Source organism: Barbus barbus (genome assembly GCF_936440315.1).
Source record: "Barbus barbus genome assembly, chromosome: 46".
Taxonomy (NCBI): domain Eukaryota; kingdom Metazoa; phylum Chordata; class Actinopteri; order Cypriniformes; family Cyprinidae; genus Barbus; species Barbus barbus.
In genome coordinates this window covers 7,302,703-7,315,994 of record NC_136724.1, presented here as the reverse complement: position 1 = coordinate 7,315,994, position 13,292 = coordinate 7,302,703, and the positions used below count along the sequence as shown (strand labels likewise).

Genomic DNA, 13,292 nt, shown 5'->3' with positions numbered 1-13,292 from the left:
CTCTTAGATAAAGACTTCTCTCTATTCCTTAGTAAAAGTTTGTCTCGCAGCTTTGTGAATAGGTTTTAAGAGAAAACTCTTAGCTAAAGACTTTTACTGCTATTTAGGAGAACCCTTAGTGGTAAGATAAAATGTTTTGTGAATACGGGCCCAGACTTGTGAGATATAAACTATGAATGCAGAATTCTGAGTTTATATCTGGTAATTCTGACATTTCATCTGATAATTGTGAGTCACACATGTGTTATTTTTTTATTATTATTATTATCTATCTTATTTATACATAAAAAATATAAAATATAAAAATACACAGAAATTTTAAGGCAACCAGCTTCAGCAGATTTTTGAGTTTTCTCAAGTTGTTGTTTTAAGTTTATACAACAAAAAGTTAAGAATATCCTACAAAAATAAGTTGAGAGAACTCGAAAATCTGCTGAAGATGGTTGCCTTAAAATTTTAAGTTGGCTCAACTTGTCTTGAGTTTTTTTTTACAGTGTACACACATATACATATATAGAGAAAGAGAGAGATCTGCTCTGTGATCTGCTTTATACAGATACAACAGCTTTCAGTAACCTTCCACTTTCTGTGTATGAGTGTATGTACATGTGTCCAGCTTGTTATTTATTCCAGTCACTGTGGCCCTGTTCTAAACCCTAGTGTCTAGTGTCTGTTTCTACATAGACAGCTGTTTACCAGGGTATAATGTCGTAAGATTTGTTAGAACATGTTGCTAAAAACTAAAAATTTGATAGTTTAGCAACAAACATGAGACAGAACACACAAATTCGGTAAATAGTTAATTCTTAATTCGACGTAACTAGTTTATTACAATTTTTGCAATGTTGTACTAATTCAGTAATTAATTATTATTATTTGTAGTAGTAGTAGTAATTGTAGTATCTTTCACTGAGCTCAATACAGTGCATTCTGGGATTGCTTTCTCACCAAAGGATACATGCACTTTGTGAATTTTGGACCAAAGTTTGTATATTACAAAATCTTATAACATAGCATATTGGTGCTTACCACTCAAGGATCCACATCTGTGTGTATCTAAGATAACTAAAAATCCTGACTAAGTGGGCAGCTCACTAGTTTATGTAGAAGAGCTATACAGCTCAAGAGCACTTTTCTGTTTATATATAGTTGTGTATTTTTGCATTGTAGAACAGCATATCAGTATCACGTCCCCTGGATGCCCTCACTGGCCCCACATTCACCCTACTGTTTAAACCCCAGCTGCAGCTCCGCCTTACTCTCTCCCATGATCTTCTGCTGTAATCTGCCCATCACATCATACTATACCAGGCCTTCCATGTGCAACTGCCACATAAATAACCCAGGCTGTCCGCCGCACACACACACACACACACACATGCACAGGCTCATTCAAATGCACCTGTCAACTTGATGAAGCACTCGCCCGCAGGGAAGCATTGTTTACATTTTCACTCCACTCTTCGCAAAAGTGAGATTCTAATTATTTTCCCACTGTAAATTAAAGCCAAGTGGGACAGAACTGAGAAGCTGCAGATTCCAGCGGTGGAGCGGCACTATATATAAACCGCTCTTAGGGAGTAGGGTGGGTAGAGCATGAGAGGAAGGTCAGTGGTGTTTTGTCTTGAAAATATGAGAAGAAAACAGCAGAGGTGCTTGTGGTGGGGAAAGCTAAAAATCTATGCTGGGCAAGTTACTTTGAACCTGTGTGTTTGCCAAGTTACAAGCTAGTTATAATTCAAAGAAATCTACTGTGTTTGTAATGAGAGCAGTATTTATAAAGCCCCAAAACAGTGAGCTTCTCAATTAGAGTGACAGCTTTAGAATTTGAACAAAATAAGTTATACAAAATACTGCTAAAGAATAATTTACATTTATGCATTTAGTTTTTAGTTTTTATTTGAAGCAATTTTAAAAGAGGAGGAACAAAGCAATTTGTCAAAGAGCTAACGATATTTGTAATAAACAATGCCAGGTATATATATTAAATATATATTAACATTGTATGTATTATGATGTGCTTGTGCTGTATTATTTATCACCCCAATGCAATTAAAAAAGAGGAGGAGAGATTAGTCTTAGAACTTAGTCCAAACAACTTAGTCCAAAAAGCGAGCTAACATACAAGAGCAAGACTAAACCTTACTGTCTAATGCTTCATCTTAAAGTTAGGACGGAAGGAAGGAAGGAAGGTAGGAAGGAATATAGTACATAGCAAATTTGCATGCCATACAAATAGCACTTAAAATGTGACATGACTTGACTAATTCTTGAAGAAGTTAAACATTAGCATATTGCTAAGCTAACAGGCATATTCTATTAAACTTTTAAACTATACAGCACACCCTAATTTGGGGTAAAATAATACTATGTATTGATTGTATTTGATATTAAATGAATAATAATAAACACGTTTTGTTCAGAGTCATGTTGCAATGCAGTTCACACACTAGGGTTTACACTGTCAAAGAACAATATAAAGTCATTGATTGAAGGTGGGTAAAAGGGGGAAAAGGGTTATGCTCCGTCATGCTAAATACATAAATGCTCAAGATAAGTGCTGAACTCAAGAGTGTGATGCAAATTTGGGCTTTTATCAGGTCTACAGAAATGAAAAAAATAAATAGCTGCAAAAATTGCTTAAAATGCCCAATTGCTCAAAAATGAAAGAAAGTTGTGGAAGACTGCAACATAGAGCCTCCCTGTTGCATACTTACATGTTTATAACCTGTGGGTTATATCTGTTGCCTTTATTCTTAGACATTTTATTCACCCTTTGGATATGTTTAGATGTGTACTTTTTACAGTATAATTAGCAGTTGCATTTTGTTTTACACAAGAACTTTTGGATCCGTTTGAAATCGCTGAATAAATTTGGCCCTTTTATGTCAGTATTTAAAAAGCTGCTCTCCTCGGACTCTGACTCGGCACTGCAGTTATTACTCCATTAAACAGCAGCTTTCGTACATGCTGGCCAGCGTATTAGGGTTGTCGTGAGGAGGCACCCGCACTTAAATAATGCACTTATCAAATTTCAGATATCCATTTTTACAAATATGGAGATGTGTAATCTCATTTGCTTGGGCACAGGCACAGGCTCATTTGGAGTTGAATGGAGCACCAGTCTGTATTTTCACTTCCTGTACCCCCGTCTGTCTGTCCGTTTGCCGTAACGCCTGCAAAATCTGAATTTATGTTGTGGCTGGGAGACATGGTTTAATGTTTATAGTCCTCAAAGAAGCAATGGCTGTCTCTCCAGATTCAAATAAAGAGACTGATATGGACTCTATCAGATTTCTGAATACAGACATCCACAATAAATCGAAGCTTGATTGGTTAGAATTAGGTTAGCTCACTTGAATGCTATCTGCTTAACCCACAGATGGGTTCCCTGAGAACAGCCAGGCATTGAGTCTGAGTCAAGCACTTACCGCCAGCGCGAAGACGGCGCTGGAGAGAAGCATCCACCAAGTATTCCCGCGTTTAAGAAAATGTTCAAAGGAATAACCATGATGCAATGCGTGAAATGCTCAGAATACAGACTTTGTGATTTCTGACAGTGGAATTACACATGCAGATTAACAACACTGAGTGTGAACAACCAAGATGAGATGTCGCTAAAACGACAAAGAGCCGCAGAGACACTTGAAACATCACGGCATACGGATCGCTAAACAACAGTTTTCAGTATCTGTCCAGACCACACATGAATCGTTCAGAGAACAGGCTTTGAGTGTTGGCAATTTGCTCGCTCATGTCTTTCCGATGACGTTTGATGTGTCCTGTGACAATGCTCAGTGCGGACCTTCTCTCCAGGCACTCTGTATTTAAGAAGTGTCTAATTATGTGCTGTAATGACTCTCAATTTCCGACCTACCAGCACGACCTGTGTTTAGTCAACAGTCTTAAGTAGTTGGAAAATCAAGACGTGGGTACACAGTGAAATTAAAGTTCTCCTTCGCTCTGACCCTGCCTGACAAGACCTATGTTTTTCCAGAGGAGTCGTAATTACAGAGCCAATTAAGGGGTCACCTTGAGTTTATAAACTCGGCTGTGGCCTGAAAAACTTCCTGCTAAAAGAGGGGAAAAGGGAAACAGAGAGAAAGTGAGTCATGTGGTAATTTGAATTCAGGCCTGTCTGAGCCTGCTTGCTTCTTCCAAATGCCCCTCAAAGTGTTTCCAGTCTCAGAGGATGAGGTCCTGTTTTCTTCTCTGCATTCGTCTTGTTGGCCATCCAGACCTGCTAGACTGAGTTTTCATTGTGCTTTTTAGCCAAAAATTTCCTCTATATAGTGCTGCACCCTGGTTTCCTCAACAAAAATCCAAAAGGATTTTTCCGTTTTGGATTATTGCAGAAAATAAGCTCACATGGTCAAGAAAAGCTTATGATTCCTACACGTTTTATTCATCATGATAATCTTTGCAAATTAACACAACTTTCATGAATTCAACAGAAGAAAGAGCTAAATCATTTATAATAGTTTGCAATTATAAACAGTGAGGCTATAAATGCGGGAAAATACATGATGATGTTTAAAGTCCCCAGCAGCCTCTGTATAGTCTCATTTAGCTACTTGTTAGCAACTGCATTTTTCAAGACAAGTAAAAGCTTAAAAAAATCACAAGTGAAGTGAAGTGACATACTTCCAAGTATGGTGACCCATACTCGGAATTCGTGCTCTGCATTTAACCCATCCAACGTGCACACACACAGCAGTGAACACACACACACCGTGAACACACACCCGGAGCAGTGGGCAGCCATTTATGCTGCGGCGCCCGGGGAGCAGTTGGGGGTTCGGTGCCTTGCTCAAGGGCACCTCAGTCGTGGTACTGAGGGTGGAGAGAGCGCTGGACATTCACTCCCCCCACCTACAATCCCTGCCGGCCCGAGATTCGAACCCACAACCTTTGGATTACGAGTCCGACTCTCTAACCATTAAGCCACGACTTCCCCAAGGGGGTAATACTAATGTATTTTATATTGTAGAATAAGATGTGAATATATCTTGAGCTTGTGTTAACCAAAGACCTTATTTCAAGCATTTAACTACAAACCCATTCAAATAGAATACAAAAACCCATGCCAAAATACCCATATGAAAATCAAGTCACCATTATTTATATAGCGCTTTTTACAATGCAAATTGTGTCAAAGCAGCTTTACAGTATTAAACAGGGTAATAGTGTATCGAAATACTGTGCCGTTCTCCTCTGGCCAGACGAAACCAGCAGTTTAATTCTAGATTGCAACAAAGTCAGATTGTGCAGAGGACTCATCTGGTTTCTGTGGTCTTGCCCCAATGGCTGTCTAGGTGATGATATCTTTGGAGGGGATCTGTCGCTGGGGCTCATCTAGTTGATATGGTCAACAAAAATATGTTATCCCTCCCATATCACTTTATTTTTCCTCTCATAGTCACAGCTTACATGTGCATAAAATATATAAAATTACATGTAAATAATTAATTTCAGGGTTATTCAAGACTCTCTCCACCATGTTGTAATGCCGCCTCTTTTTTGATAGAATTAGAAGGTAATATTGTGGCTCTTTGATATATTATGTAGTTCTAAATAATATTCATATTCCACAGTATTTTCATGATACTCCAATGTACATGTCCACAACACCATGGTAATACATTCAGACCTAAAATGAATGGTGAGTCTTTGCACATAACCTGCTGTGACAGCGTATTCACACATATGTTTGAGAAATGATGAGTATATGTATAGTGTGCGTGTGTGTGTTTGAGGTCAGAGGGGGTGTGTGTAGCTGTGCTGACACTAGTGTGAAGCTGGCCCAGTTGGGTGAGAGGCGCTGTGATCTTCACACACCAATGCGTCTGAGATCCATGACCTATATAGCATGTTACACGCTCTGCTTTTCTCCTGTGTTCCTCTGATAGAGCAGGGCAGTGCATTACAGGTACAACACACACAAGGGACCCGTATACTCGGATCAGAGCCATCCCTCATGACATCAGACCTGCTGAGACACTTAAGATATGATTTAATCACAACATCTGATTTATTTTCATCTTGTATTTTCTTTTTTCTTTTTTTTTTCTTTTGTATATTTGTCCGTTGTAATCTCCCATGAGCCTTTGATGTTCAAAGCTCTGCCTATGTTCTGAATGAAACACTAGCATACTGTTTCTTGCATAGTGTGTAATATACTGTACATTGCCCACTGACTGCAATTTGTAAAAAAAAAAAAACAGTACAGTACAGTATGTGAAACAGAATGTTGTATGCAACGATAAACAATATTATGCATATGTAAAATACATCGAGAAGAAAAGTCATTTTAGAGTCTGAACACGTTTTGATCATTTTTGATCATTTCATCTTCTTTTGTGCACAAGAAGCATGGAAAAAGTGAGCAGAATGCATGTTGAGGTTGATACCATTTCTGGTTTCATTCATCCAGCTGTAAATGCAAGGTCAAGTTGAGCAGACTGTAGTAAAGTAGTAGGTCTTCTGAGTATTCCACGCATAAAGAAAATTTACATACTGTGCAAAAATAGCGCAAATAGCATGCTATTCCAAGCATAGCCCTTAACACCAGTATTAATGAGTGATACGGGCCAGTAGTTTCTTTGTTTTTCCTTTCCCTCGTTTAAGGATTAGGTTGAAGCAGGTTATTGTAGGCTGGTGTGTGTTAGTGTCGTGTCAGGGTCAGAGGCTGCGTGAGTCATGCAGAAACCTGACACGCTGCATTCCTGTGTCTCTCAGCCAGAGCTCATCACCTCACAAGCACAGCTGTAAATTACAGACCATTACTGTCAACTATCCGAGTTTGCATTCATCTCAGTGAGTGCTGAACTGTGGCCGCAGGTAGGGCAGGTAATTGCGTTAGGGTAAGCATTCGTGCAAGCATGCAGTTGCACTCAGATACACCCTTGATCTGAACACACACACAAACACATGCAGCTACATGAACAAAGTGTCAAAGTGTCTATTTTAATTTCTTTGTGTTAGCATACCAGTAAAATTTCATGAATTACAAAACCACATTTTTGATAACATTAGGCTGTTTCATTTAAATTAATAAATCAAAACAGTTTTCTGGTTTCTGCATTCATTTACAGACGTGGCCAAAAATATTGGCACCCTTGTTCTTTTTTTTTTTTTCTTAATCCACGTCTTCCAGAAAACTACTGAAATTAAAACATATTTTGGAATCCCCCTATATGTGTGTCGTTAGTGTTCAGAAAAAATCTGAATAATTACAAAAATGCTGAACTACACTTTTACTTACTCTCCTGCCATTACAATAACTAGAATAAGTCTTTCTTCGATGAAAAGCAAAATATATTTTGAAAAATGCTCTACAGCGAAAGTTTGTGGGGTCCAGTGTTAATTTGGGCACTAATCATTCACATGCAATCTCTGTAGAACATGTGTGCATGTTTTCATGTGTGAGTTTTCATTAACAGTCACTCATGTAGCAAACTGTGTTAGTACTTAGTATTGCAATACTTTTTAAATACTTTAAAGTCGTCTCTAACAATGTGTGTATATGTGTGTGTGTGTGTGTGGGGGGGTGTATGTGTCTCAATAGGTGGCGGTGTATGACTACATCTGGACGGAGGAAGAGCCTGTGGTAGGATTGGCACCACCTTCGGGCATGCCCAATACCGGATGTGAGACCAGCACCCATTTATCCATCTACACACTGCACTTGAGCGGCCTGCGCCAACATTACAGGCACTTCCTGAGACAACCTGATGGAGCCATTATAGAGGTGCAGTATCCTAAATTAAAAAAAAAAAAAATGACTCAGAATACTTTATATGCACACCACAAAAATGGGGATCCTCAAGTGAAGTTCACACAAAACTCCACTCACAATTGATTTCAAAAGAACCTGACATTAACATGTTGCTAGGCTAACAACACAATGCAGTAAGAGGAAAAAAAAGAAAAAACATTCTGGTATCGATACATTCTGGTATCGGTTTACCTGTAAAGAATACACACATGCTGCCTTATGTTTTAGCCAAAATGATTTTTAAAGACAGCATGTTGCTTTTTACCTTGTGAAACACCATGTCTAATGATGCCTAAAACTGCTGCCTAGGTTTTGGAACAGAGCTAAAGAGTGTAAAGAAGGGAATATTGTCACCTTCACCACAAGCAGTCAGTGCATTTTGCTCATGATTGTATCCCTCACACCAGGACTAGGTGCTAATTCTTTCTTCCTTTGGTTAATCTAGGAATCTAGAGCGGGATATATTCGCTAACCTCCGCCCATGGCTTCACACGTTATTAAACGCAGAAGAACAGCAGGGCGCAGACTGCCGTCCAGATTGCTGTCTAATTAAATGTACCACTGATTCTACTTGGTAACAACTGCAAGCACATGAATTAACTCCCATCCCCCCCGAGAACAACCTGGATCATCCTAACAAAATTAATATTTTAGAACTTCCGTGTCAAAAACAGCAGATTTATGGTGCGTGCACGTCGACGGCTCGCTCGCAGGCAGTGAGGTCGGTTAATGGCGTCCTGAGTTGTTTTGTGACTGATGAGAGTACCATAGAATGCGACGCATATTTATCAGTCTGAGGGGCGGCCCTGAAGAGCCACAAACACATACACATCAGTGATGATACTAAACAATAAATGACTTGAGAAGCTGTCAAAAATTTCTGAACTTTGTCCATGTTTGGAAGACAAAAGTCTGTATACCAACCATTCAAATGCAATAAATCACACAAACTCATACATATACTATAGATACAGGTTCCGCATATGCTAGTAATTTAAATTTCACTTTTGCAAAGATTCTGTGATTAAGACCTATGTCTATAAGTACGGACTGTTTTTTGGTTTCAATTTCAATATAAACTTGTGGTGAAGCATTATTTTAACCCTTGTGAAAGAATACTTTTGCATACTTTTAAAAGAGTACTTATTATGGAAATAATATGCTTTAAAAAAATGAGCTGAATTAAATGCTTTCAGACACTTTATTGAAGTGAAGTATTGTGACCCATACTCGGAATTCGTGCTCTGCAGTTAACCCATCCAACGTGCACACACACAGCAGTGAACACACACACACCGTGAACACACACCCGGAGTAGTGGGCAGCCATTTATGCTGCGGCGCCCGGGGAGCAGTTGGGGGTTCGGTGCCTTGCTCAAGGGCACCTCAGTCGTGGTATTGAGGGTGGAGAGAGCGCTGGACACTACCTCACTACCGCAACCTTTGGATTACGAGTCCGACTCTCTAACCATTAGGCTTCCCCAAGGCCACGACTTCCCCATGCTATTCCATGCTATATAAATTAAAATGTATTATATATTAACTTTTGGGACCCACGTAGGACTTCTACATCTACTTCATACATCTTTATATGTAATTTCTTAATTACTTCTGTTATCTTTGAAATATGGCTAAAGTAGAAAAGCATTCATGGGAAACTAAAATATACATTAATGTCATTTCTATTGAAACTTGTGTCATATATTTAAATATATTTGTAATTACACATTTCTAATGATGCTAAAGTTTAGTCCATTTAAAATCGAAAAGGTCAATTTTTATTACAAATATGTAACAAAGTGTATTTCATGAAAGTTTCCTCTAAGTACATTTTATTTCATAAAATATTATATTATTTGCAAGTACAGTCTTAGCAATATACGTTTTAAGATTTAAAGTGTACTTTTTCACAAGGGAATACATAATATATATATATATATATATATATATATATATATATATATACTTTTTTTTTTATTTATAAATCCTATTATTATCTCAGTTAATTCTTTGGGTTTAAGAAGATTATAGCATGCTCTTATAAAATAGTACATTTTATCTATCTGTCTATCTGTATCTGTCTGTCTGTCTGTCTATCTATCTATGGTAACATTTTATTTTAAGGTGTCCTTGCTACACGTTAAATGTACTTACCATTATAATAACAGTTATGCATAATTGCATGCAAGTAACCCTAAACTAAACCCTAATCCTAACCATATGTGACCCTGGACCACAAAACCTTAAGTGTCTTAAAAGTCTTAAGTGTCAATTTTTCAAAATTGAGATTTATACATCATCTCAAATCTGAATAAATAAGCTTTCCATTGATGTATGGTTTGTTAGGATAGGACAATATTTGGCCGAGATACAACTATTTGAAAATCTGGAAACTGAGGTTGCAAAAAAATCGAAATATTGAGAAAATCGCCTTTAAAGTTGTCTAAATTAAGTTCTTAGCAATGCATATTACTAATCAAAAATTACGTTTTGATATATTTAGAGTAGGACATTTACAAAATATCTTCATGGAACATGATCTTTACTTTATATTCAAATAATTTTTGGCATAAAAGAAAAATCAATAATTTTGACCCATACAATGTATTTTTGGCTATTGCTACAAATATACCCCAGCGACTTAAGACATTAAGACATATATTATTATTAGCTGTAATAGTAGTATTTAAATGACATGCACCAATAAATTATGGGCAAAAAATAATTTCTGATTTCATGTGTACTTCAGGACTGAGTGACAATGATTATTTTAGGAGGGGGTTGTGTGTTGTGTTTGTGACTGGCTCAGCAGAGGGAAGTGTCAGGCCATATCTGGAGTGTGTGATCGGTGTGGCGATGGGCAGGCTGACACACGAAAGACGCTGATAGCATTAGTGCCGCCCACCCCAGGGCACAGGTGACAGCCATGCCAGCACCCAGACAGCACCGCAAATCTACACCACCACCTTATCTAAATCTCAATCTATATAATATAACATCAAACAAATAAATACATTTTAATTCAATGTTTCCCGGAAATCTATATAGAAGCAACCAAAGGTCCAGAACAGAAAGTGATCAGACGATGTATTATTTATTATGTTGGACACTGGGATATGAAAAGCAGTGGTTTAAATTACTTTCCCATATTGTTTTGGGAAATTTGTACTTTTTTCTTACGTTAACTTAATATTTGTACTGAAATGATCTGAAGATTTGAATATTTACCCAATTTCCATCATGGCCTATAAGAAACAGTCAACATATCTAATATTTGTTTGTACATCTTGCATCTAGATGACAAGCTAAACGTTATAAGAGATAAAAGTTGCTTCTGTGATCTTGAATAACCAATAAAATCCATTTCCTTGACTACAACTATAGCTGTTCAGCTTCACTTTAATCATTGGACGAAACACACATTGTTGACAGTGAGTTTTCGATCAGTCTGTAAAGAACTGTGTATACTCAGCTGTCAAACCACTGTGTAAAAAATATCTGCTGCTGAATTTAAATAAACAGCTTTTTCTACAAAACTGGTATGACTGGAGTCATCTTCTTATCATTTATTTAGGAGTAAAATGCTTTTACAAATTTGTATTGCACCACCAAGTTGATTAGATCGAAATATATTTCTGTGCACAAACCCCTCACTACAGGAGATTTAGGTTTGACTGAAGAAAGCTTTGTCAGCATGCAACAGAAAAGAGTGCAGTTTAATCAGTTGCAGTTCTGCGGCAACTTTATGATTCTCTCGTGATGCTTCTATTAAAGTTATAGATGCTTTAAAAGCAAACATTACTTAAGCAGATGTTTACCGCTCTCTGAGTAACTACAAATTGGGGCAGATAATAGCTCAGATTTGAATGCAGCACCAATAACTTTTTCATTTCCGATTAGGCCAACATCCGCCTCATATGTGGAAACAAGATGGCGTTGGACATAAACGTGTGTGAATTCATTAGGGCGCGTGCTAAAACGGCAGTAGGTTTATGTGCGTGAGCGCGTCTTTCCTCTCGGGCTAGCGTTTAAGTGTTTGCGGCCTAAGAAAGCAGCGCTCTGGCCAACTGTGCTGCATCATCTCTCGTTCCCATATGCCGTCTGCAGCATATGTGAAGCCTGCCGCCACTTCTGTAAAACTTCCATTAAAAATGCACAACTACAGCTCCAACAGCTTGAGTATTACCTCCACACAAATTATTAATGCTCTGCAAAACCGCTGATGAGCACCCAGCACGCATTAAACACACTCACTTACGCCAGCCTGTTTTTGTCATGTGGCTTTTGAGGTTTTGGAGCATGCAGCGCTGTTTGTGTTTCTGTGTGTCCTTTGTTTGTCCTTGAATGCAGCAAAATCTTTAAATAGACACCGTGTAACAGTCATCTGGTATTGAAAGGTGCTAACGATTGACTGCTAGTGACTTTAGCCTGAAAAAAAGATACTAGTTTTAAGTGACACAGTGATGCTGGTTTTTATCTAATGCATGGTTAAAGATAGTGGAGACAAGGGCTAGTTGTGACTCCCATGAATACTTTCAGGGTACTTTATTTGAAAAAAAATGGTTTGATTAAAAAATTTAAAGTAATATACAACACACAATCACACAAAAATGTTAAAATAGTATTTTGCCCAACAGAAAGTGTAATTGATGAATTATATAAAATTTAAAACTAATGGAAACTACCCTGAGCTGCAGTTTCATTTGTTGAATTTTTATTTTTTTTTTCTGTCATAATTTACTCTCATGCCATGAAATCTGAGAGTTTTCTCTTTCTGTCCCTTCACTGAAAAACTTTGACTCATAAAAAAGTGAATAATAGAAAACCATATAAATCACGTGTTTTAATCCAATCTTCTGACAAGGCATGATTGCTTTTTATGATGAACAGATTTAATTAAGGCTTTTATTCATATTGTATATAAACACTGAACAAGCACATGTAGAGGGTCCAAATACAATGTTAAAATCCAAAATGGCGCCGCTGTGTTCGGATGCCGTCCAGGCCGCTCCGCTTAGATTTTGCTTTAATTTACTTTTTTACTTACTTTTACTTTCTCTTTTTACACATCTCACGTCGGCACTGATCACCTATAACATAGAAACACTTTTGGACATTGGAAACCGCTACACTAACCTGTTCCAGGACACTTTGGCCATGAATCCAGCATAGCCTCTGGAGATTTTTTGGAACGCGGAGATAAACAATAACCCCCCGAGGCGACGGATCAAGAAACACCTCGGGAAACGCGCTGGGATTCGAGACAGACTCAGGAAAAGGGCTCACAGTCCTCCTCTTCCGAGCATTCTGCTCGCACATGTCCAATCCTTGGAGAATAAGATGGACAATCTTAGAGCCAGGATTAATTTCTAATTATAAGGGCATAAGGGACTATAACATCCTTTGTTTGTCAGAAACATGGCTCACGCGCTCGGTCCCGGACACTGCTGTAATGCCAAGTGATAACTTCTCTGTTTTTCGGATGGACAGAACAGCAGAGGCCGGTAAATCCAGGG

The 13,292-nt window shown here is 38.0% G+C and overlaps 1 protein-coding gene across 1 annotated transcript in view; it reads left to right on the top strand.

Annotated features, from left to right (window-relative positions):
- Window positions 1-13,292, top strand: part of LOC306865110 (uncharacterized protein) — a 54,594-nt gene that overhangs the window by 34,305 nt on the left and 6,997 nt on the right. Inside the window, exon 6 of the mRNA XM_079409484.1 lies at window positions 7,568-7,750. Within this exon, the coding sequence (XP_079265610.1) occupies window positions 7,568-7,750 (183 nt within the window). The remainder of the gene's footprint in view (window positions 1-7,567; window positions 7,751-13,292) is intronic.